The sequence below is a fragment of the Ixodes scapularis genome, unplaced genomic scaffold, assembly GCF_016920785.2.
Source record: "Ixodes scapularis isolate PalLabHiFi unplaced genomic scaffold, ASM1692078v2 PGA_scaffold9__187_contigs__length_104089568, whole genome shotgun sequence".
Lineage (NCBI taxonomy): Eukaryota > Metazoa > Arthropoda > Arachnida > Ixodida > Ixodidae > Ixodes > Ixodes scapularis.
In genome coordinates this window covers 4272269-4298217 of record NW_024609884.1, presented here as the reverse complement: position 1 = coordinate 4298217, position 25949 = coordinate 4272269, and the positions used below count along the sequence as shown (strand labels likewise).

The 25949-nt window shown below is 46.4% G+C and overlaps 1 protein-coding gene across 3 annotated transcripts; it reads right to left on the bottom strand.

Annotated features, from left to right (window-relative positions):
- Positions 1-3373: 3373 nt before the first annotated feature.
- LOC8026631 (phosphoenolpyruvate carboxykinase, cytosolic [GTP]) lies at positions 3374-23293 on the bottom strand. 3 transcript variants are annotated; one of them, XM_040221204.3, is made up of 11 exons: positions 23225-23293; positions 20137-20262; positions 19684-19946; positions 18814-18998; positions 14777-14980; positions 14385-14572; positions 13626-13839; positions 12700-13008; positions 9870-9965; positions 4327-4568; positions 3374-3725 (listed from the first exon to the last, which is right to left on the bottom strand). In XM_040221204.3, exons 2-11 carry the CDS (start codon positions 20140-20142, stop codon positions 3504-3506), a joined length of 1929 nt encoding a protein of 642 aa, XP_040077138.1. In that variant the 5' UTR covers positions 20143-20262; positions 23225-23293; the 3' UTR covers positions 3374-3503. The 3 variants fall into 3 exon arrangements, with proteins under 3 accessions (XP_040077138.1, XP_029842784.2, XP_042143131.1); XM_029986924.4 differs by lacking the exon at positions 23225-23293 and having other exon boundaries at positions 20137-20426; XM_042287197.1 differs by lacking the exons at positions 9870-9965; positions 23225-23293 and having other exon boundaries at positions 3391-3725; positions 20137-20426.
- Between the last annotated feature and the right edge of the window lie 2656 nt (positions 23294-25949).

The following is a 25949-nucleotide window of genomic DNA, read 5'->3' as shown; positions in this document are numbered from 1 at the left end:
AGTTCTCGGGCCTCTGTTAATTTCAATATTTGTTAATGACGTTGTATGTGAAATCCCAGTTACGATTAGATTGTTTGCTGACGATTGTGTTGTTTTTAAAGAAATCAAAAGCTACGTAGACTGAAATACTGAACTGCTCGCTAGAAAAACTGTCTAGATGGTGTACTGAATGGCAAATGTCACTGAATTTATTGAAAACTGTTTGCATGTCAATTACCCGTAAGAAGAATCCTTTGATACTCAATTATAATATTTGTGACTGTAGTTTAGAGAGAGTATGCTCATACAAGTACATTAGGGTGACTATCACATCTGACTTGAGGAGGAATTCACATACTAGTCACGTAGTCGGCAAAGCAGTGAGTAAATTGGGCTTTCTGCGAATGTATATGAAACATTGCACCTGCGAGACAAAGCTCTTATTGTATAAAATATTGGTTAGACCAATGTTAGAATATGGAAGCATAGTACGGGATCCGCACACATCAGGTTGCATTTCAGAACTTGAAAAAGTGCAAAGACTGGCAGTGCCTTTTGTGTATAACATGTACTCTTCCTATGTATCCCCTTCAAACTTGTGTGTAGAGGAAACTTGTGTGCATAGTGCATTGTGTGCTTCAAACTTGTGTATATAGAGGCGGGCCTCGAAACGTTACGGGAAAGAATAAATCGTCTTAGATTTCTCTTCCTCGTCGTTAATGACGAGCTTGGAATAGACAAAGATAATTACATTACATTTTCCCCCAGGACCCAATAAACCTTCTAGCTATATTAACAATAAAACCTTATAGCTATAAAAAAGCAATGTTTTTAAATTTTTCTTTCCTCGAACAATTATGGATTGGAACAGCCTAACAGCTGATGTTTTGAGTGCTACAAATGTTTTATAATGTTCTTCCAAATTACTGCTGCAAGCGCAGTCTCTGTGTTATTTTTTTTTTATTCACTCCTAGTTAGCAGCCACCCCTCTACAGTGTTGAGCCATTATCACTGAATCTCGAAGAGATAAATATATCGCTGCATAAACGTGCGCGGAGCTCCCCTTGCCTTGTTTTGCTCAACATTGAAGTAAAAGACGAACACGAAAGGCGCTGTTGACAGGAAGTCGAACGTCATGCGCAGCTGAAGGGCGCCTGCGAGGGAGGTGTGGCCAGTAAATATATTCAATGCCACTAATGTGCGCTGGGGTGCAAGGCGGAGACGTTTATGATTCCTACACCAAAGGACGAAGCTCGTCTTCAAGCTTGACAAATAGAGATATCATTTGATGCAAACGTGAACTGCTGATGAGTCCTGCACGAGTAGCATAAATTGTTTAGCGGAATTTTATCCGCATCCTCAGCGTAGAACGTTAAGGACGTCACCATGAAACACGCGTCACCACTCCGAGCCGCTCAATTTTTGTATCAATTTTATACGTTTTTTTGATTCTCGTCAAGGCCCGACAATATATCATCTTATCGAAAGATCTCTTACCGGAAACGAAATAAAACGTACTGGATCGATACCCAACATGGCCCTTAGCAAAAAGAGGCCGTACTTCAAACGAAGTTCAAATATATTTAGTACGAATATTCATTTTGTATTTATTCTGTATTATTTTGGCCGCATTCGAAATACGCGCGTAAGGTATTCAAAATACATTATAAATATGAATCAAAAAATATTTTAGATATACCAAAAATGTTATCCCTTCACACTCAAGATGCCGTTTGTGCATTAAAAACCGGTTACACAATTTTTTTTTATTTTCGGTTTTGTCAGCAAATGGTGTCCCTGTGGTATTTGAAGGCACTACTAAATACATCTCACAAAGCTACATTAGAAACAAACACAAACACAAACACCATGACGCACTAAACAGCTCATTCACAGTCCCGTTGACTGCTCTAGAGCCTTATATAGCCTACATATTGAAGGTAATCATTTTTTCGGTGACCACCTCTGCGCTTATTAAGGTTCCAAGTATTCGATCTTCTCCTCGGGAGTCTGTCAAAGGGGAAACAGTGTTTTGAAGTTCGTGGACGATATCTCTTACTAAAAGGCATTGGTACAGCTAATAACAATTCGGCGCAGTCCCTAAAACAATATCCACACAAACGGCTCATAATATACATGTTATTGCTTCTCTGCGTAGCACCACTCAGGACGAAGCGAATCAAGGCAGTTTCTTTACTTTAAAATACTGTAAACGACTTTATTTTCGTGAGGACCTAATTCTCGCAAAGTTCGCGAATCGCCTACAATTCCGAAAAATAGGTCCCGTGAACAATTCCAGCAAAATGTAAAAACATTAAAATCTATATTGCGATCCCAGCGCGTCGCGAAAATTAGAATTTGCGAATTATTCCAAAACTCCAACTTTGACCTAAATCGCGAAATATTGAGCCCGCGAAAAATAAATATTTTACAGTAGTTGTTCTGCCTTTCCTTTTTAGTAGTTGATTATTTAATATGGTAGTTAATGTCACTATATTAAAGTCATTATTCACATCACGTACAATGATGAGTATACACGTTCAGTGAACTAACATTGTGCTAACAAAACCACGCCAAACGTACCTGTTCACAGCACCTGCTGAAGCTTTCCAGCATCAGCAAATGTTGTGGTTGTAGTTCCCGAACCCCGTTTGTGATTGGTGTGCAAGGAACTGATCAGGTGTGTTCTTGATAGAAAAAAGGAAACAATAACATAAACTGGGCTGATTTATCAGTGCGATGCTGCGCAATTCAGTTGACAAACTAATCAAATGTTGTATTTAGAAGCTTCAGTGTACTCCATATCTGCTTGAAGTGAACTTCTGAAAGGGGAGCTTTTCAATGTTTTGGTAGTTTAAGTCAAACTACCAAAGTATTGCAGTCAAAAGGTACTTAGAGTACAACACAACAGTATTTACAATTTTCAGGTATTTTAAGAGTATTCTGCACGTATTTTTGATTGCTCCATTTTTTTAGGGTTGGAGTATATTTTGCATGAATTAAATAAATATTTCAAGAAATATATGTGAAAGGTATTTTGTGCCTATTAATTTAGTATTTACATATTTCAAAACGCATGAAGGGAACTTCAAATGTAGTTGAAGTAAAGGTATTTTAAAATGATTTTTAGAAGTATATTTTAGTACTAAGTAAAAAAAAGAAGTTTATATTTTCGGTCTATTTTTCGCGTACTTACAATTATGAACTGTATTTCAAATACACTCAAATTAGAATGTGGTATATTTCAAACGTATTCGTTTTCGCTAAGGGGGGTGCTGCTGAGCCGCCGCGTGCCGGGGGAAGCTCAGGTTTGGGAAAGTCGGGCGAGTTGTGAAAATGAACCATGCTTGCGGAGGTTCAATTCAACTAATATACAACACTAAATAAAAAAAAATATATATATAAAAATTTATTTGAGCCGTTTTACTTCAGTACGTCGGTCGTTTGTGTGAGCATATCCTCTGGTCAACATGACCCGCTCGCAGCGGTTCTTCAAGGTTGTACACGCAGCGTTGCCGGAGGTGTCAGGTCATCGTCTTGATGCGCTCCTCGAGCTTGGTCAACTGGCCGGCGATCTCGGCGGGCAAAGAGCGGCCGACCTGCTCGTCGAAGAAGGTCCTGACGGCCTGGCACTCCTTGCTCCAGAAGTCTCGGTCCACTCGCATGAGCTCGGCCACGTTCACCTGTTCACGAAGCCCCTCCAAGTTGAGGGCGTCGTCTGTGGGCAGGTAACCTAGGAACGTTTCCTGCGGAACGAAGGATGAACCGTTCCCGTGATCAGGCTATATTGCGGTACTGAGCGCTCCTTCCCGCTTCTATATACCACACAGCCTCTGAAGTACCGCCGTGTCGTTCTGTCCTCAACGATTTTATTCACTTTGTGATACTTTCATAGCCGAATGCAACCGGAGGTGCAATTTACGAGCATCACTTCGCCGACTAGACGCGAGTCAAGCCTCACCGCGCGCACGCGTGCATTTCATTTAGGGACGCGTGCTCCTCGTTTGACCGCGTCTCCATTCGTCAGCCTCTTTTACTCCTTTACTTCGCTTATCCAAAATTTCCAACGTCAGCCCTCTGCAATCCTTGCTACTTGGCAGCTACCAGAGACTTGGAAGGTGACAGGTTCCAAGTTGCGATCATAACTTGAGCCGAGAGCGCAGTCCGTCTCTGTGCAGCGCTATCGAATGACGCACGAAAGCGCACGGTCGGTGAAACGCTTTGTTTGCACGAGCACTCGCGCCCGCTACTTTCGCAGCGCTGCACAGAGACCTCGGTTGCAACAGAACTCTGTTGTGCGACCTGGCACCCAGCGAGCGTCACTTGTGGTGCTCCCGAGCCCGTCACCTTGGCAATGTTGACTTCGCCGTCGACACGACGGACGATCCAGTCAAGGACACGGGAGTTCTCGCCGAAGCCGGGCCACAAAAACTTTCCTTCGGCACTCTTGCGGAACCAGTTGACGTGGTAGATTCTGGGCAGCTGGTTGCCTCCTTCCTTGGCGAAGCTCAGCCAGTGCTTGAGGTATTCGCCAAAGTTGTATCCGAAGAAGGGACGCATGCCGAATGGATCGTGCATCACTGATTTGCCTGCACAGACATCAGGATATCGGACTGCGTTATACAAAAGCCTCTGTTAGCGACGTTTACCACTGCCCCTGCGTTCAAGCCCTATAACTCGGACTCCAAGAAGTCAGCTATAGTATATAATAGCGCACACTGAAGGGTGCTTTAGAGCAAATTCACAATTGTTGCGCTGCAGGAGCGAGGCACGAGCGCTACAAAGTGCGTAAGCGCCTCTTCCATTCGTGTACAGTATATACATCGTGCTTCTCTTAATTCGTTAAAAGCATCATCCTCTGTGCATCTTCTATCACAACTAATGTGGAGCGCAAGTTCGTCTGCTTCTTTTGCAGGGGTTGTGTTGACGTCAGAAGGCCGAGCTCTGATTGGCTCTCATTGAAGGATAGAGGGAAGACCTCGAGGCAGCTTGCCTTGAGGTCTACCCACATATATCCTATACACTCATAGCCAATCAGAACTTGGCGTCGTTCTGATGTCAATGCAACCCCTGTGCAAGAGGCAGACGACTTACTCTCCGCATAAGGGCGTCATGCCCATGGGTACGTCGTCGGCGCGCGCCCTCAGAATAATTACCCGGGTCCCGGTGCCTTTTTCTTCCGATTTTCTACTTTTTCTTGAAAGCTCGGTGCTCACTATATAAGATACACTTTCGTATTTTTGCACGCTGTGTATGCGGATGGAGAAGACAATGCGCATGACGTAACTCGGGACCACTCCAATCCTTCTGCGCGCTGCCATCTTTGTGACTCCATGGGCTGCGTTCCTGAGCATGCGCAGTAGGCGAACACCAGGCGCCGCTTACGAGTCCACAGCCCAGTGACTCGACATTGTATGCCTGGGGCGCTGGAAAGTTGGGGCGCCGTGATTTGTATCAAATTGTATTGGAAGCACACCTAAAGGGAGCGGCCTCATGCCTTGGATGGATGGATGGTTGGATGGATGTATGGATACGGTTGAAGCCGCTGAATCCTTTAAATCGGGCGGCGGCTTGCGCCACCTAGCCAAAGCTTCTAAATCCAGAAATTAACGAATCTCCGATCCAATTCTGATTTAATGGGGAAGGGCAAAACATTTCATCTTGCTGCTAAGCACAAGCTTTCATCTACCGTTCTCTACAACCGAAAGTTATACAATCCGTGTGATGGAAATGCCTCTTCGCAATCCGGTGCGCGCACTTTTCGCCGGATTGAAAGGAAAAGAATAGCAAACTTTATTGCTCCTCCGACTTATGCCACCAGTCCGATAATTTGTGTTTTTGTGACCACCGCTTTCTCAGCGTATGCTTTTCCGTCGCCGTCTCGAAAGCCCAACGCCTGTGCTAAATCGGTATCACCTTGAGCAACTAGAGGGTGAAGCCCTTTGCAGTAAAGTATTAAGTGTTCAGCCGTCTCCTTTTCCTCCCCACATGCTGCACACACTGTATTTGTGACCTGATATTTCGCTCTGTTCGAAACAGTACTCCTGTACTGGAATCAAACAATAACGAGCTTCTCCTATATTTGTCACACTTTCCTTAGCAATCTCCATATTTTCTATAAGTCCCAGCCCATTTGGTCTGCATCTCTGCTTCCCATATTTCCCTCTCCGCTCCTTTGACTCTCTCCTTAACTGTCATTTCCTGATCTGTGTCCCAATTATTGTCCAAAAATTTCGACCTGAGTTTTCCTGTTCGTTTCCTCTGCCCTTCATGTACAAATAGCTAAAACACTCCCTGCACATCGTTTCTCCTCCATGTCTCTTACTCTCCAAATTCTATCTTCCCTCAAATGATGACTATCTCATATCATCCTGTATCCCCAGGTTCGGTGCTTTACCACGCGCTCCCAACGCCAGCCTACCCACGCCGCGTTGCTTTACTTCTAACCTTGCTTGGATATCAGATTTCCTACGCAGGACTGCGTTGCCAGAAGTCAAACTCGGCACCACATCTCCGTTCCAAATTGACCTCACCACTTCATACCTGTTATAATTCCACAAAGCTCTATTATTCATTACAGCTGCATTTGTGTTGCCCTTATCAGTTACGTATTTTTCAAGCTCACTGAGATAATCTGCACTCTCATGAATTCATACCCCTATGTACTCGTATTTTATCAATCTCTTAACCACGAATTGTTGTATCTTAAGTTCCTCCTTCTCGTCATCATTGAAAATCATCACTGCTGACTTACTCTACCTAAATTCTAGACCTAGCCTTTTCCACTCGGTACCACATATATCAATTCATTAATTCCTGCAGATGTGTACTTTTACCAGCCATCAGCACCATATCATCCTGTCTGTGAGTCAGCCGGACCAGTGGCACACAGCATGTCTTCCATCGACGGGGTGCTTACGCTGCTCGGTTACAAGCTCGACCGCTAACTGCGAGACTTTTAGGCCCGATTTCGCGAAGACCGCCGCCCAGACAACACCGGCGCCACATCCTGGAGCACCACCACGGGGGGTGCTGGACACCCTGCGTCGTCGGAAATTCGGCCGGCTCGTCTGCAAGCCGGGCACGCAGGGAGCCCTCGCCAGGTGCTCGAGACCGGCCTGCAGGCCATGGCGGCCCCGCGAAGACCGCTGCTAAGCCAACGCTCTTCACCATCTTCAACCGCAACATCAACTCCTCACCCTCTAATTATAATGCAATTAAATGCAAAGGGGCAAGCGAGCTGGACAAGAACCTAGCTGTGTTTGGAGATTTGTGTTTGTCCTTTGTCCCTTTGTTCCCCTTCTTCAGGGATTATTTTCGTCATCCTCACCCTCGTCCACAAACTCCATTTAAACCATCATCAACCTTTTTTTTTTTAATTTATCTGTTCAATATCATCTCATGATCATTGGACACGGCGCCGCGGGCCTTCGCGGTATGGGCGACTTGCCTTTCAGCGTCGCCGCGGCTCTCCTGAACCGAAATAAATATCACTATCACTATCACTCACATATATCATCCGTATAAATAAGAGCTGGTAATACCACATTCCTCAAGGTAGGAAACGGAACCTCCCATCAAAAGGGCGGGGGGAAGGGGGGGGGGGGGGGTAGTAAATGCTGAAATTGGGAGAAAAATTGAATGCAATAACTGCTATTTCATAACGTTTACATACTACGTGCTATTTATTCGGTAACTAAAAAAAAATATTTCTACACACGAGTTTTCGCGAGAGAAAAAGTGTTTGTGGGCAAGAACAGTTCTCTAAATTTTACCCGGTGTAAATATTTTAATGTACCTACGGTTATTTTTGCATTAACTTAAAACGACAGAAACACACAAGAGGACTGTGTCGTCTGTTTCGTCCTCTTGTGTGTTTCTTTCGTTTTAAGTTAATGTAGATCACCAACACGCTCAAGTTTTTAATTATTTTTGTAATATATATATATATATATATATATATATATATATATATATATATATATATATATATATATATATATATACTTGTAACGGGTAGGCATATAGTTTCGGTTTGCTTCAGCTCGCTTTATGCCAATTTCGAAACTGCTCTCCTGCGAAAACGGGACACGATCCTTTATTGGGCCAAAAAGACGGGACGGCAAAAGCGGACCTCAAAAACGGGACTGTCCCGGCCAAAACGGGACGTCTGGTCACCCCATCTGTAATGTGACAGATCCAAACCAAGACCACTATTCTCCATCTTTTTCGTCTAGCCCAAACATGAAGAGCAACGGTGATAAAGGGCGTACTTGTATTCACTTTACCTCAATTGGCTCTGTTGCATTTCCTTTCCATGTTACTATTACTATTTTGAGTGCCACCTCCGGCGGCACTCGAATTTTTTTAGAAGCAATTTGCTGCTAGCGAAAGTTTCAAAAATAGTTGACGCTGTTAGCACTGGTCGAAGGAATATGTGCCAACATCGTCAAAGTATACTAGACATATATCTTCGAGAGAAAAAGCTGACTGTTCGCGGGAGCGTACACCTATGTAAACAAAGGTTTGAAAGCGGCGCAGGTCTATTTCGGTGCAAAAACCTGTTCTTCTCAAGGATATATCAGGCGCGGCGATTTTCTGGTGACGAATAAAGAAAATGCTCTCAATAGTAAGTAGTAACACAGACTATACTCCGTTTCACCTTATGTTATACCGCAGCGATGGCTAGAAGCGCGAGCTCATAGAGTTGGCAGCTGCCCTTGGAGCACGAGAGCTTGTGCCGCCGAGATGTGCCCTAGAGCAAGGAGCTCGCGCTTGTAGCCTTTCCTGCAGTGCAACCTAAGGTGAAAGAGAGTATAATGGAGGCACAGCGTATGGCTACGTCGACACCCTGAGTGGAAATGACTCGATGACTTCAATAAAACTGGAACGTTCAATCCGCATCGGGCACAAAATGATAAAAAAAAAGTCGAGAAAGTGAGAAAGACGATCATTTTCATTGATGGGGTCTGGGCAATGTTGCCGAAAAAGAAAAAAAAAAGTAACGAAATACTTTACTCGTTACTTGCAAATAAAACGAACGCGTTACGGACCTAAGTTACCTCAAAATAAAAGGATCGCGTTACCGTTATCGATGAAAAGCAACGCACGTTACTTTGCGTTGCTTTTCATTTGTAAACTCACGTGAACATGTTTGTTTTTCGGCGACGGCGTTTTGTGACAAAAAGCGTACTTTTTTTTCTTTTTTTCTAAAGTGGGATCTTTTGCGTGCGGGAAAGACAGGCAAAGTTTTGAAGGTATGTGGATGAGTGCAATAATGAATCACTCGGCGCCTATATTTCATTTCAGCGTAAGTCATGACGCAGGACCAATCAAGCAGTCTCAAAAGAGCAACCCACGGGGCTTTTTTGTTGATGATTGGTTCAGCGATGACAGAACACGTACGGGAACATGAGGAACACCATGACGGTGCCTTTTTGACGCTGTCTGATTGGTCCCACCAGCTCGTAGCGTCGGCGGCGGCTGGAGTTAAGGTGAAACTAAGTATAGAGACACGAAAAAAAAAAAGAATTAAGTGTATCTTTTCAGGTTTTGGGAAGATGTAACGATTAAAGTAACTATACGTTACCCGTTACTCGAAATAAGTAACGTAAATACGTTACCCGTTACAGTTTTGAAAATGTAACGAGTTCGTTACTACGTTACTGAAGAAAGTAACGTGTTACCGGTAACGCCGTTGCTTGTAACGCGTTACCGCCAACACTGGGTCTGGGCCTCGCATGTCGACGTAACATTGACGAGTAGAATAGCATGACACATCTCGTTTCGGAGGAACAATGCACGCTAAAGAGAGAAGCGTACGCTGGGCGTCTCGACCACTTCCAGAAGCGCGGCATTTGAGCGTCCGAGCGGCCCTCACGGTTGCGTACCTTTGTGCTCAGCTGCAGCGGTCGCTTCGGATCTCATGGAGGCGCCCAGGAAGACACCGTGCTCCCAGTTGAAGGCTTCGAACACCAGCGGTACACCTGGTCATCGAATCATTCCATCTGTTTCATTTATGCGTACTCCACAAGTACCCGTGATGGGCAAATGGGGTCGCAGTATTTGCTTCAAACACTGCGCGATCATTTCGTTGTCCGCTAAGTGTACGCCAGATAACTTGTCTGGCACGTCCCCCACTCGAGCCTCGCGCACTTGCGGACTATCCGCGACTATCCCGAATAGTACTGACAGATGCAGGCGGGGGTTTCATCAGGTATGACGGATAGCGGACCAGGTGCGAATGCTGATAACGGCTTGGCCTCTCGCTGTAGAGTTCCTGTATATGCTACCTACGGTAGCAGAGTTGCGCATTCAGCCTCGCGCGTGGCCGTAGCGCCGGCTTTCCCGCACGAGGTGGATGCTTTGCTCTTCACGTGACTAAATTTGGCGAATAGCGGCGCCGCGCGCGCCGCCGCGCATGGAAAACAGGAGAGGAGGAAAAGGAGGCGGAAAGCAGGGAAACACACGCCGGGGCAAGAGAAACGTCGGCGGAGCGACCGTAAAGGTGGCTTTCTTGCACGCCAACGGATGCTTTGCTCCTCACGTGATGGATCTCGGCGAATAGCGGCGTGGCGGCGCGGGGAAAACAAATGCGCAACTCTGGCTCCCGCTGAGGGGAAACTGGATCCCGCTGAGGGGAAACTGGATCTCGCTGAGGGCAAACGTCTTTGACTATTTTCTCCAGGGTACAGTGGCGAACCGCAAAGCACTCGGGATTGCGCCACGGAGCACAGGTCTTCGAGCGGTCCCGTTGCCCTGCTTGAACGACGATTCCTTTGTCGAGCTTCCTTTAGTTTCGCTTACATATATCGACCCTTCCAAAAAGGAGCGTGATGGCCGGTGCCATTTGGAGTATTCGTGCGTATGGCGTGTGCTTTGCTCGCTTTCCGAAGCGACGAACACGCACGTGCTGGGCTGTGAAGATCGCACGCTGGACTGGTTTTGTGAACATTGAAAAGGTCTACGTCCGGCCGCACGTTTCGCATTTACGCTGTCAATGCCTTCGCACAATACTTTGAAAGCTTCGTACAACGTTGCGAGTGACCTTGCGTGAACCTAAGGTCACTCATTTCACACTTTTCTCGGACTGCGTGAGTGGCCACGCATTTTAAAAAAGCGTACCGGCACCACAAATATGGCAGCGATCTCATAAACCTGAGAAATATGATAACAAGCGGATTGCCGGTCGAACGGGTACACAGAAATCACCGTCCGCGCGGAGCTGCATTCATACGGTATACACACGTATAAGGGCAAAATATTCGGTCAGCACTCGGCTATTGCGCAAAGTCCCAAGATGAATATCGCGCCCTCCACTCCATTAATGAGGAATATAACAATCCACGTCGAACTGAATACTTTCCAGTCGTTGCATGATCACAAAAAAAGGCCGCAGAAGTGTTAGGCGCTCAAAAGTGAAACAGCGCCACATTTTTGTAGTTTCGCTATGTCCTCCATGGTGGTGAACTATAGGGTGTCCCAAGTCACCAGGCTCCATATAAAATGGACCGTAAAAATCAACTCGTGCATGCACGTAGCAATACCAAGTCGAGTTGCGGGGCGCGCCAAACGCGCCCCGCAACTCGACTTGGTCGTATGCGTCACCGCCCGCACTTGACCCTGTCAAGTTTCATGGCCCTATTTTTTTTATACAAAGGGAGCTACGCTTTCTAATCTTACAAGAATAAACCGACCTGTGAAATACACCTTTGGCGGAAAGTTTAGATTGCTACGTGCAGGCGTTGATTTTTACGGTCCACTTTAGGTCGAGCCTAGTGACTTGGGACACCTATATATATTCCATTTCACGAACATCTGCAGTGCTGACAAAGGCACGGGCGCGAATAGACCTTTCCAAAAAAAAAAAAGGGCTCCTGGCCGGTTCCATTTTCAGTGTTCGTGCGTACGGCGCGTGATTTGCTCGCTTTACGAAGCGACGAACATGCGCGTGCTGGGCTGAGGACTTATAAATGTTGGAATGGTGTAGATGCGCGAGTTCTCGAAAGCAAGGCTCACGCGCGTGTGCCTTTGCCTGCACTGTAGACATTTCAGAGAGAGAGAGAGAGAGTATATATACGTCGCCGTTTATTTAAATACACTCTAAAAAAAGCCTATGTGTCTGCTTTCCCGCACAACACTCGGAGAGCCAATCACCTCAACTTACAGAGGCAGCTCAGCGAATAATGCCGAAACATATGTTTAGACCAAAAAACGCGGTCTGCGTTGTGACATTAAGCAATGCAAAACGTCACGCTTGCACTGCTTAATGTCACAATCAGACCGTTTTTTGGTCTAAACGTATGTTTCGGCATCGTCATTCGCTGAACTACCTCCGTAAGTTGCGGTTATTGGCTCTCCGAGTGTTGTGCGGGAAAGTAGACGCACGGGCTTTTTTTAGAGTGGTATACTGTTACACATGCTCTGTGTTGTGTCACACTTCCAAGGCAATCTGTAACAGCAACTCCTGTGCTGCAAGGTTAGGCGGTTAACAAAAGATTTCATTTCTGAATAAGCCTCGCGCAGCGTTTAAGGTCGCTTTGGAACTAGCCGCAGTTCACACCGATTGACAAACCGTGGATCCAGCATGCATGGGGAGCTACCCAGGTGACAGAGGTGTCCTATGCACGTCCGCAAGTCATCCATGAAACGTTAGGAAATCCTGAAGTGAGCTACTAAGGGAGCCTCGTCACGCGGAGGAGCCAGTCCGGCTGCACGCACCTTCGGGCCTTCTGCCGCCGAAGATGATGGCCGAGATGGGGACTCCCTTCGGGTCCTGCCAAGCCGGGTCAATAATGGGGCACTGTCCCGCAGGAGCACAGAAGCGGGCGTTCGGGTGCGCTGCGGTTTTCGACTTGTCTCCGGGCTTCCAGTTTGCCTCCCTTTTCCAGGACAGGATGGAGACCTCAGGTGGCGGCAGGTCCAAGCCCTCCCACCAGACACCGCCGTCGCTCGTCTCAGCCACGTTGGTGAAAATGGTGTTGGTCTGAATGGTCATCATGGCGTTGGGGTTGGTCTTCATCGTCGTCCCTGTAAGGAACGAGTTCACGTTTGACCGGATCTGTGGGCAGCGGGACATCACTCGACTCTTTGCTGCTCTGCGAACTTCTTCGTTGACGGAAGTCCGAGAAGGCGCACAAAAGTAGCACAGACTGGAATCATATGAGGAGCTGTTACACCAAAATGAAATACCCGCGTTCAGCTTAAAAAGGTCACGACGCCGAAGAGAGGCTGGTGGCCCGAGGCCTGTGAGTCCGCCCGGCCCGCGCCCTGAAGGTGATTGAACCTCAAGTTTAGCCGCTTAAAAAGGGTATATCGATGGCAAATGCTCATATGTATTGATACTTTTTTTTTTATAGGTTACGTGTTCATACCTTTTCTTTAAGAAAGTGACCTTTCGAGCGCAACAAATTTGTACAAATTTGGACTGAACAAAACCACTGCCCCTTGCGATCTTTTGCGACATTCGAGTGCTTTCCAGAAGAGTTCATGGACTGTCGAAACGATCAAAACTGCTATCAAAATTATCTTCGTGTTGGGCTTCAACTGAGTCCGGGGATGAGTTGTGTGCTGCTAATCAAGGCCCCTAAGAGTTGGTGTCGCGTTCCGAGTGTCGTCCACGCATTTGAATTTTGATGACGACTCACCGGGTGCCACTCCAAAGAATCCATTCTCGGGGTTGACGGCACGCATGATTCCCTCTTCATCGAAGTAGAGCCATGCGATGTCATCCCCGACGCATTCGGCCCTGTAGCCCGGCAACGTAGGCGTGATCATGGCCAGGTTGGTCTTGCCGCACGCGCTTGGGAACGCACCTACGATGTACGTTTTGGTTCCGTTGGGCGATGTGATCCCCAAGATCTGTTTAAAGAAGGGACAGGGGTCTTCTGACGTGGAGCGCGTCTGGCACAACTGAAACCTGCTCGGTAAACGCCCTGGAGGAAACATATTTAAAATATCAATCGAGATTTCCCGAAAACAGCGCTGCATATATGCACCCATTGTTCAATATTAATAACAAATAGCGGCCGGCATGAGAGACTTCGTCTAGCTCAAGAAGAAGAGGCGAGACGGGGACGAGCGCGCTCAGAGCGAAAGTTCAGTTGGAGTGGAACGGTTTTTCGGTTAACCGCGGTCGTCCCGTCTTTCGGTCAATGACCTCCCACCATCAAAGTCGGTGGACTTGAGGAGCGCTTCAAACGCGACATGCATTTTGACTAGCAATTTACTTCGACACAAAGTTTTGTGAATCTACATGAAGTACAGTTAGAAAAACATTATGTTTGACATACCCGGCGTCAAACGCAGCGATCGTGTGCCACCCAGTTGTTAAAATAAAGCCCTCGTCCTTCCGGTAATCTTCAACTTAATGCGATAGCAAGTTATCGATCCGGAGGGCTGCTTACCAACATGTGCTCTGCGAGCCAGCCCTCACGCTTGCCTAAAACAGAACCGATGCGTAGGGCGAAGCATTTTTTGGCGAGCAGGGAGTTACCGCCATAGCCGCTGCCGAACGAGACCACCTCGTTGTCGTGTGGGATGTGCGAGATGATGGTCTTTTCCGGATTGCAAGGCCAGTTGCTCACCAGGGGATCTGTGCGACCGCGGAACGGTGTTTCTTAATACCGATGTCGCCTTTGGCCGTGCCACACACCGAGCGATTTCATGCATGGTCACTCAGAGCCACAGAGGTATACCTCTCTGACGTGCCCTGCAAAACTTCAATGTGGAGAAAAGCAGTGCTCTCCGTTTCTGTCAACGTGACTATTCGAAGAGCCCGAATTAGGGCGACGTGTACCTGTGAGCGGCAGCGGCCGACCCGTGGAATGGACGCACTTGACGAAATCCTTCGCGCGGATGGCCTCCAGGGCCTTGACACCCATGTGCGTCATGATGCGCATGCTGGCCACCACGTACGGCGAGTCGGTCACCTCGATGCCCAGTCGCGACAGCGGAGAGTCCACAGGGCACATGCTGAACGGGATGACGAACATGGTCCGCCCTGCGCACGCGAACGTACCCTTGCCGCAACTAATGTACCGTTGACACTCGCTTTAAACATGAATGGGAAGTTAGAACACGCACAGAAACATGACGATTACCATGATGGTGCGCTTTCGACGCTGTCTGATTGAGCGTCGTCCGCGTCTGGACTGAAGTGAAAACGAAGTAGAGCTGTTAAGATTTCGTTTCACCTTATGTCCGAGCTGTAAATCAACGCTACAAGTCCATGAGGTCAATCAAGCTTCTCAGAACACTCCGTATCACGGCATTTATCTTGGTGCTGCGCGTCGATCCAATTAAGCGCGAAGAATGCGCCACGACATCGCATGTTTAGTGTGTGTTTTCGTTTGTGTTTCAACCAGCTCCATAGGTCCCGCTTGGACTTGAGATTAAATGGAGCATTGCAATAAGGCACCCAGCCGAAAAAAAAAAAAAATTACAAAATAGCCGCGTCACAATGCCTCAGAAATATCTATCTTAAGATAGCAAGATTTTGTTTGACCCAGTAAATTCTAGACGTGCGTCGAATTTAACCGGTGCGTTAGGGTTATGAGTCACTGCGCCGTGTACGAATCATTTGGAAGAGATCATCCATGGTGCAATACCCCTCGATACGACCTAACGTAGGAGCGCTTCCATTCTGGATCAGAGTGTGTGACAATGCTCTCTCCGTGAGTTCATTGAGCTTGGCCCCATGCATGGATCCTGACCCCCATACCTACCCTTCCCTCCCGCGAACAACAGCGCGTCTTAAAGGGCCACTGAAAATAAAAGAAATGCTTTTTTTTTTACCCAGTCTCGTTGGGACACCCGTGTGGAAACATAAATTCTACGCGAAAAAAAAAATAATAATCTGGGGCAATATTGACGGCGCGAGATTTATTTTAGTTGCGTCTGAATTATGCGCGCAAAGTTCATGACGTTACGGAATGGTCATACACTCTCTCATCCTCAACGTGATGGTGAAGCCGACCCACCTTTCCTCCACGCTCCCGAAATGCCAAGAGAGAAAACAAGTGGAAAGGAGGTGTCTACGGACTACACTGCATCTCGCGCCGTCAATATTGCTCTAAAAGAAATTTGTCTTCGCGTAAAATTCATTTTTCGACACGCGTATCCCACCCAGACTGATTAAAAACAATTTTTTTCCCTTCTTTTTAGTGTTTTTTTAAAGGAAAACTGAAGAGGTTCTGTATTTGAGAAAAAGCAGTAAATTGGTATTTATTTGGCCTTCAGGATCATGATTATCAAAATTATATTTCAGATTGATGCGCCAAGTAGCCACAACAGCGCGTCCAAAATAGCACCGAAGCCCCTCCTTCCTGGCCCGTTCGGTGGGACCATGGAATCGTGACGTATGATACGCTAGATATGTCAACATTTCCGCGCCCTCCAGCAAGCCTTACCCGAGCAGTGAAAAACGCTGCACGTGTTCCCTCACAAGGGGCACGCGCAAGGCAGCTGAAACCGCTGGGTATGACGTCATACCCACAGGTTTCAATGACGCCACACCCAGTGGTTTTTGTTTTTCTGTTTTACAGCGATAGCCGTTACGGGCTCCTTCCACCACTGGAAATAACGTCCGTTGTTGATGTTGTAGTAGTTGTCGGTGTTGATGTTGTAGTAGTTGTCGGTGTTAATGTTGTAGCAATTGTCGGTTTTGATCACTCTAAAAAAAAAGCCCGTGCGTCTACTTTCCCTCACAACACTCGGAGAGCCAATAACCGCAACTTACGGAGGTAGTTCAGCGAATGACGATGCCGAAACATATGTTTAGACCGAAAAACGCAGTTTGAGTTGTGACATTAAGCAATGCAAAACGTCACGCTTGCATTGCTTAATGTCACAACTCAGACTGCGTTTTTTGGTCTAAACATATGTTTCGGCATTGTCATTCGCTGAGCTGCCTCCGTAAGTTGCGGTGATTGGCTCTCTGAGTGTTGTGAGGGAAAGCAGGCTCACAGGCTTTTTTTAGAGTGCAGCTTTCTGTCTGGAGGTGCCTCCAGTGTATACCTGGAAAAATAAAGTTTGCATTGAATTGAAGTTTAGACCCAAAAACGCAGTCTGAGTTGTGACATTAAGCAATGCAAACCGCCACGCTTGCATTGCTTAATGTCACAACTCAGACTGCGTGTTTTGGTCTAAACATATGTTTCGGCACCGTCATTCGCTGAGCTGCCTCTGTAAGTTGCGGTGATTGGCTCTCCGAGTGTTGCGCGGGAAAGTAGACGCAGGGGCTTTTTTTTTTTTTTTTTTTTAGAGTGATGTTGTAGTTGGCGATGCAGGGCGTCCGTCCGTTGATGTTGCCATATCCTCGAAAAAAGATCGCCCTCTGCCCGCGGAAATTGAACTTGGATCCGCTGCATGTGAAGCGGAGGCGCTACCACTGAGATCACAGCGTCAACAGCCAATCTTATATATTGGAGTTTTGTAGAACACAATGCCCACTGCACGCGCTCTCTGAAAAATAAAAATAATAATAAAATTAGTTGATAACAATATGCTGTCTAACGCTGTCAATGTCAAGAGCTCGTGCCGGGAGACGAGCTTTCACGCGCCCCGGAACAAAAAAGAAACAAAAGCGTTCGGAACAAAACAGGTGTCCATTTTGTTCCGAACGCTTTTGTTCACGCAGCCCACGGTGCCTGATTAACGCGACGCCGACGCCCAGCGACTTTACTGTGGACGAACACAGGACTCCTCAATTTTTCTCGCCTTTATTGATACCTTCCGGTCCAAAGCATGTGATATTCAAACTCACGGGACAAAGATACGCTAAAATTCACCTCTAACTCGTTTTTTTTTTTTTTTTTTTTTTTTTTTTTTTTTTTTTATTTTATTTTAATTATGAGGGCGTACCGTAAACCTTTATCCGCGAAGCAAAACCGGCGATTCGGTCGGGGTCGTCTGCGCTTTTGGATCTTCATTGTTTAGGTCTGAGCGGATTTTTCTTTTTATTTGCCTCATTGTACTTACTTTTGGGACAGTATGAAAGTTTTTTTAGAAGATCGAAAATATACTCACACAACTTGAAAACAAAGCCGTCTTTCTTGGTGTATTTGTGGATTTTTCAAAGGCTTTTGACTTCGTAAATCATGACATATTGCTGGAAAAGCTTAACTACTACGGTGTCCGGGGACGGTTTTTATTGCTTCTAAAGTCTTAATTATCTAATCGAAAAGAGGTCGTCCAGATGAACAATATACGCCCAAAGACGCAACTTTATGGTGTGCCACAGGGTCGCATATTAGGGCCACTACTCTTCAACGTTTATCTTAACAATATTGTAAATATTAGCCCTACAGTCAAATTTATAATATATGCGGATGATGCAGCGTATTTTTCTCAGGTCATGGCATTCATGAACTTTTAGATCGGTGTAGTGATACAATGAACACACTCGAGAACTGGTCGGCAGCTATGCAGGTAAATGAGAAAAAAAAAAAAAAATCAAAGGCGGTTATGTTCATACCCAGAAACAAGCCCGTTCCCACACATCCAAGCGTGTGGGAACGGACCTAGATTTTCCCGTGCAAGTGCCGCTGTAGCCATTTTTAAGGATGGGGGCCTCGGACTCGTCAAGTTTCATCTCTGCTGTTTTCTTTCTCGATTTCCTTCTTCCAAGTGCACTTAATGGAAAACAATTAATTCCTTTATTCATTGCCATTACCATCATCCTCATCACCACCACCCGTATCACCATCACCATCCTCATCATCATCGTTATTATTAGCTCCACAGTTGCGTGGCACGCAGGGAGACAGATGCTACCGACGAGTTTGGACAGCCGCTCCCAGGGCAATGACTGCCGGACGTTGCAGCTGCGGTTACCTCTCATGCAGCCCGGCATGCGGTCGGCGAGGACTTTGCGCAGCTCCTCGGGACTGATCCAGTTGCCAAGGACGGACTTTGCCCCCGGGGCCGGGATGGGCGCCGTGTCCTCCCTCTTGGAGGTGGCGATGTACGTGCGTCCTTCCACGCGGGCCACGTCCCGAGGGTCGGTCCTTACCACGTAGCTGGGAGGAACGGGACAGCGGGGTCGCCCGCGTCATTTGGCGTCATTAATTACCCTTATTCCGCGCCGCTGAGCTTCGGTGCGTAGTTTTGTGGAACCAATTTTATAATTGATTGCACAAAACTGTGCAACCTATTATATGCCGATGAATGGTCTCGAATTTCCGAGACCATTCATCGGCCATTTCAATTATCTTTTAGCGATATGATCTGCTGTGAACGTAGACTAAACCAGCGCGACTGTGGCAACAGTGCCGTCGGGGCCTCAGTCCCGTTCAATGAAGCGGAGCCTACGAGCTCACCAACTCGCTGCTGCTTTCTTTGCAAGAGTGCCCGGGTGGCATCTCTCGTGCACGTTTACGATGTTAAATGTCTTTGAAATGGGCACGATGGGTAGAGTGCGTTCAACTGTTAGGAATAACCCGCGAGTTTGCTCGAACCACTTTTATGGACTGCTCATGGCAGCATATGGTACAGCTCGGTTGCGGCAAGATCACCCAATTAGCGCTGTTGCATTTTGCGTCAAAAGGCGAGCAGAGCTGTAAATCGTGAGCGAGAGGGATGGGACGTCGAGTGATTGATTCGTGAAATAATGATGCGTTGCAAATGTCCCGATGTTTCTCGGCCGAAAGTGAGAAAGCGAGACCCGCGAGAACCTCTGAAAAGTTCCCGCGAAGCGGGACGTACCAGTTGGCGTGCTTCTTGAGCTGCACAGCCATACCCAGCTTCATCATGAAGGCGACAATGAGGTCGTTCTCCTCGAAGGACCCGTTGCAGACGTACACGTTGGCGGGTTGGCACAGTCGGCGCTGCTCCTCCACGAAGTGCCGGACTTTCCTGGGGAGTTCGCTCAAGTCAAGACTCTTCCATAAGGGCGGCGGTCGGAAGACCCAGTCGGCGTCGGTCAGAGTCGGACCGGCGGCTGAAACCTGCTTGACCTGCTGCTGTTCCTGCGGGCCACAGTTTCACACCTAGCTTTCCACTGGCCAAGGCATACATATTGCACACTTTAGACAATGGTTTCACAAAACACGAGACTGCCAATGAATACACGTGACAGTGGCGAAAGTCTGCTGCACACATAGAGATAAAAGAGGCAATCAAGTCCTCAGGGAGCTCGAGCCTAGTGCGACAGCTCACCGTCATGCCGGCCGTGCTGTTGCGTTTCCTGGTGACGCGGACCGCCGATCGGTGCTCAGGGCATGGGCGAACAGCCGTCGGCCGAGACTCGGCAGTGCGACCCCGAAGCACTCCGGTTCCTGTGGACTGCGGAGAGCAGCTGCCGTGCTTATCTGCTTCGTTGTCAGCTCTGGTGCGTGAAGCACCCAAGCAGCTGCTTTCTGCGCGCGCCGGTGCTGTCGTCAACCTCTTCGATTACCTCAGCTTGCTTCAAGGTTGAATCGTGAATTTACTGGGTTGGAAAAGGGTATCTGTGTGTGTGTGTGGGTGGGGGGGGGGGGGGGGGGGGGGGGGGCACCCAGAGGTTCTGGGTGCAATCCCCACCCCTGCCCGTTTCGATCTGGATGAGCATCGTACCGGCATGCCGTTGTGTATCACTACTGCGTGATGCACGCTAAAGACCCGAAGCTGGCAGCCATTCTGCACTGGCTAGATTTCTCATCTACAGCGTTCACCAACGAATCGAAAATCGGATGAAAATTTGAACTTCAAGAATAGTTCCACATCATTTTTAGAAAGCCGAATCACACGTGGGTATTTTCTGTACGAAAATCGCGAATATGATTTCAACGAGACCACGATGAAGATCTGCGTGCACCAAATACTCGTGTTTGGAGAATATATCGTGTAACAATTTTGGCATGTTCCGATTTTCGGTAGGTATCTCGCTCGTGAGTCTTTGGGACTTTAAACGAGTACCCGAATCTAGGAACTCCCCAAAACGGGGGAACCCGTGCTCCTTTGTTTGGAGGATGCCGAACATTCCCCTAGCAGTGATGCACTCTCAGAAAAAAAGGTGTATTCTTACACCCTTTGTCCCATATAATACACCCTTAAACTTCAGTTGGACGTACAGCGCACTGACGTCCATCTGACGCTACTAACTTCCACGAGAGGCTTGGTAGCCATGTGGTACAACATAATAAAATAGCTAATGTACGTGTTACTGACTACAAAAAAAAAAAAAAAAAGAAAGATAGGTGTTTTCTTGGCCCTACTGCAAAACCCCAGTGTTTTCGTTCTGTGGTCTTTGATACGTAATTTAGCTATTTAAAAAAGTTCTATCACACCGTTATCAAGCCCCTCGTAAAATTTGGGGCCGTTTGTTCGACTACAGTGCGCTGTACGTCGAATTGAAGTTTTGGGGTGCATTTGTATCCACTGATCCAGCTCACGTGTCCAATCAGCTTCCTCCATAATGCAACCGTTCGCATTAAGTGAACGACCGTACTGCATAGATATGCCTAATGTCTAATTTAATTTGCATTACGATGCTTCATCGAAGTGCATGCAGAACTGCGAAAACGAGAACCACAGAAAGTGTATGTCGGAACCCTATATTTGGTGAAATTAGTAAGCCTTAGCAATAAAACCGGATGGCCCTAAAATTGTCAGTTTGTGATACGCGAAAAGAATTTCACATGGTACGTGGCGGCTTCCTCACAGTAGCCAACGACTGAGCGTTACGCCGTTGTTTAACAGCGAAGCCCCTCTTCATCTCTACTCTGTACTTCCGGTCCTACCGGTTGCACTATTCCGACGCTGTCGCAAACATTTCTTGAGCGGCTTTTTAGGGAGCACTCAAGAAAAAAATGAAAGACGTTTAGAATTCTCTGTAACGCGGCCCTCTCCACGAAGCTTATACGGACATTCGGGATAAATAGCGTTGACTTGAGGTTGAACCTTCCATTTGCTTTGTACCTACTGAAGATGCCTCCCGCATGGGAGGCGAAACGTCTAATGAAATTGTTTTTTCTGTTATGTCGGTGCTCTTATTTTAATTATGACGTCTCCCGGCTTTTGGAGTATTTTTGAATTAGAGCGGCAGCTTTTGAGGAGGAGGAGGAGGAGGCGGCGAGGGTAGGGAAGGGAGTTTAGCGGGGTAATTGTTCCGCTAAACTTAATGGGGAATTTTCTCCGCTAAATTTAGCGGGGAAATTTTCCTGCTAAATTTAGCGGGAAAATTTTTCTGCTAAATTTAGGGGAGAAATTATTTCCGCTAAATTTAGCGGGGAATTTTTTCTGCTGAATTCAGCGGGGAATTTTTTCCGCTAAATTTAGCGGGGAAATTTTTCCGGTATACACAGCGGGGAAATTTTTTCGCTATATTCAGTGGGGAAATTTTTTCCGTTGAAAGGTAGGGTAACAGGTCTGAACACTCTTCTGAGTTTGCTTACCTGAAAACAGGAAATTATTCAAGGGAGGAAATCTAAAATACAGAACACATTGCATATGATATTGAGGGACATCAGAGAAACTGGCCTTAATCAGGAAATAATTATCATAAGAGACATGAATGCTCACTTAGACGGATTTACGGATATAACCGGAAGGGTGTTGGAAGATTTCTGCGATGTCCTGGACCTAGTGTTAGTTAATGCACAAGTAAATTGCGACGGGAAAATAACGTGGGAACGAAACTCAATCAACAATAGACTACTGCCTCATGTCCCACAAGCTGTATGACAGGTTAGGAATGGAAATAGATGAGGAAGGTACAGAAAGCTTAGGGAGTGACCACAAAAGAATTAAGATTAAACCTGTCGCATCCGAACCAGAACAGCTAGCTCAGGAACGAGCGGATAAGCCGAAACTAAGTGAACCTCAAATAAAAAATGTATATAAAAGTATTGAGAACGTAGTATCGAAACAACCAGCAAGAGAATGAACGTATGAGGCTTTAATGGATATCTTTAAAAGAGAATTATAGAAGCATCAAATTAGACAAAGAGGAAAGCAAAAACGAAGACACAAACCAAAAAGCTGGCGGGATAAGGAGGTCGAAGCAGCCATACTGCGGCGTCAAGAGACACTTACGGAGCATAAATGGACAAAGAAAATGGCAGCCTTGTCAGCTGAAGTAGCATCGAAATGAGAGAACTTCCAAGAGGCGGAAAAGGGAGGCATCCGCTTTAATACAGGCCGAAATGGGGAATGCAGGAGTGAAGTGGATGATTGAAATAACTAAAAATTAGGAATGCGTCACAAAGGTTTTGGGAGCACATTAAAGCGCAGGGTAGAAAGACAGAGAGTTTCAGTACTTACTGACCACACAGCGGGGGAGAAGAGTAGAGGCACGGGAATATGTTAGGCAGACAATCGAAGAGGCTTTCTGCCACCTTGAGCAGAGGGGGACAGTGGATAGCACGGACAGCAGCAGTGTAGGGGAGGAGCAGAATTGCGTAACAATGGAGATGACCACAAAAGAATGGGACATGGCAGAAAGTAATTGGTTTCAGCATGGTACAGCGACAGGCCCAGACAACATATACCCATGGAGCTCATAAAGACACTAGGAAAAACAAGCAAATTGAAGTTACGGTTTGCTTCCTATAAAATAATTATGGGAAGAGAGGTACCCAATGGGTTGGAAACTACGTAAAATTAGACGAATATATAAATGCAGAGAAAGCAAAGACAACATTAAGTCATATCGCCCAATAACGGTAACTTCAGTTCTATACAGATTAGCTATGCAGATAGTAAAGCGGAGAATGGAAGAATGGGCAGAAGATATGCAAATACTGGGAGAGCTCCAAAATGGATTCCGAAGAGATAAATGACTGGAAGATAACTTATCCGTGGCTGCGAGACAAACGAGGACAACTCGCATAATTGTAAACGTCCTGTGAAAGCGGTACGAAAGTGCTTCTAAGGAAATCCCTAATTTGTTTTGCATTTGCAAGTGCCCACTTTATTGGCTTACAAACAAGCTTGTATGATTTATAAATTATCATGACAATATTCTGTCCGTCTTGTCATAATGAACAAACTAGAAAAAACAAATTCCTGCACACTTGAAAGATGGCCCACCCCTATATTTCAGAGAATTGTCGACTTTATTTATTTATTTAGAGGATACCACAGGCCATTGAAGGCCCAAGTAGGAGTGGGGTACAACATATGCATTCACACAAAATAGAGACGAACCCCACAAAACCAATATAATACCCAATTCACACGGTCAACATAAAGGTACCTTTAACATAGGTCCCTTTGCTATCGGCGAATCAGCCCGTGCTCTTGGATTGCGAGCACACGCCTCGCGCGGAAGATCGTAAATTGATTGGCCGCAGAGAATAAAGGTCCCTTAGCTAAAGGTACCTTTACGGTCGTGTGAATGGGGTATAAGCCTTGCCTGAGACATCGTTTTTTTCATTAGCATACATCATTCAACAACCGGTGCAAGGTTCAAACTGTCCAAACGCAGGAATTTCAGTTGGGCCATTTAAAAAAAAACAAGCATAAATATATGATACTCCGATGTAACGCGTAAGAAATTTAAACAAAATGGTGAAGAAAAAAAAAAGGTCATTCTTTTTCTGTTTGCGAGGTCAAACAAACAGACGATATTTCCAAGCAAAACAATCCCGAACCAAAACATCCACAATTCAGTGCCCCAAACCGCTCGGCCCGCATTCTAATAAACTGCAAGACAAAGTCGCGTGTGCCGTAGAACAGGATAACCCCCGTATCACGTAAAAACAAAATTCACACAAAACAGCTATCTGCTTTTTTTTGGAAAAAAGCACCTCACAGGTACAGTGGGCAAACTAAGAAATATGATCCACAAGGCACTTTAACCGGAAGTGCAGGTCGTACTAAGATCAACATAACACACCGGGGTCGACCTGCCCCAAAACGAACTGTGGGACCGGACATTTCATCGAACGCCGTTTCGTCGAACGCCGTTTCATCGAACACCGTTTCATCGAAGCCGTTTCATCGAATGCCGTTTTATCGAACGCCGTCTTATCTAACGCCAGGGTGACATTCCTGCTTCCTGAAGCTGGTCGGAGGTGCCCATCCGGGGTTCTGGAAGTTTTTGGCTTGCATCGCCGCAGAACATCAACTGACGGAAGACAAGCTGAGGCGATGCTGAGTTCCCAAGAGCCTCCTCGCCAGAAGAAGGCCATAGCGGCAAGAAATGAGAAGGTCCGCCTTTTTTATGAGAACCGACGGAGCATGGCTGTGGGGGACTTTTTGAGAGCAATTGCTCATCATTTGAAACTGTGAATGGCTGTCGCACGAAGACATGAAAGTTAAAGTTTCAAAATAAAATTTGAAGTGACGTACTTATTTTTGACTTCACTGAGTCTTAAAACTAAAAAAAAAAAAGATGTTTCGTTGTAGTTTCATAAATAGCACCTCAGCTTTAGCTACTGCAAGCTTCGAGCAGTAAAAAAGTATCAATAGCAAGACATGAGAGGCTAGGAGGCTCACATGGCTTAAGTTGTTGCGCCTGCACAAAACCAAAGTCGCCTTCTGGCCTCCATGAGTTGGAGTGCGCTCTTACCGGGAGTGCGACTTTTTATTCATTTGTTACAACACCCTCAAGGCTCATCGAGTAATACAGAAGGGGTGAACAGATAAGCACAATATGCGAAACAAACATAAAAATCGGTACAAATATCCTCATGGGTTACTTGCATCAAAATAAATTGCAACAGCTACAAGTTTGGACATCAAAAAACCTGAAGATGAAATGGGAGAATGACATGAAAATGCACTCGATCCGCGCATAAAAGAGCATCTTTCACATTTTTTATATAAAAGACATTCGATGAAACGGCCGTCAGCGATTCGATGAAACGGCTTTCGATGAAACGGCGTTCGATGAAACGTCCATTTTTTCGATGAAACGGTGTTCGACGAAACGGCGTTCGATGAAATGTCCGGGAACCAACGAACTGGCCAAAAATTCTTACCAAAACCAGAGCCTCAGAAACTGCTGTCAGGGCTGCAGAACCGGGTGTAGGAACAAATGGTCCCGG

Coding starts and splice junctions, on each gene's coding strand:
- LOC8026631 (XM_040221204.3), bottom strand. Junction 13,840..14,384: donor GGCTCGCAGAGCACATGTTG/GTAAGCAGCCCT, acceptor TTCTTTAAACAG/ATCTTGGGGATCACATCGCC. Junction 3,726..4,326: donor GCGAAGTCAACATTGCCAAG/GTGACGGGCTCG, acceptor TTCGTTCCGCAG/GAAACGTTCCTAGGTTACCT.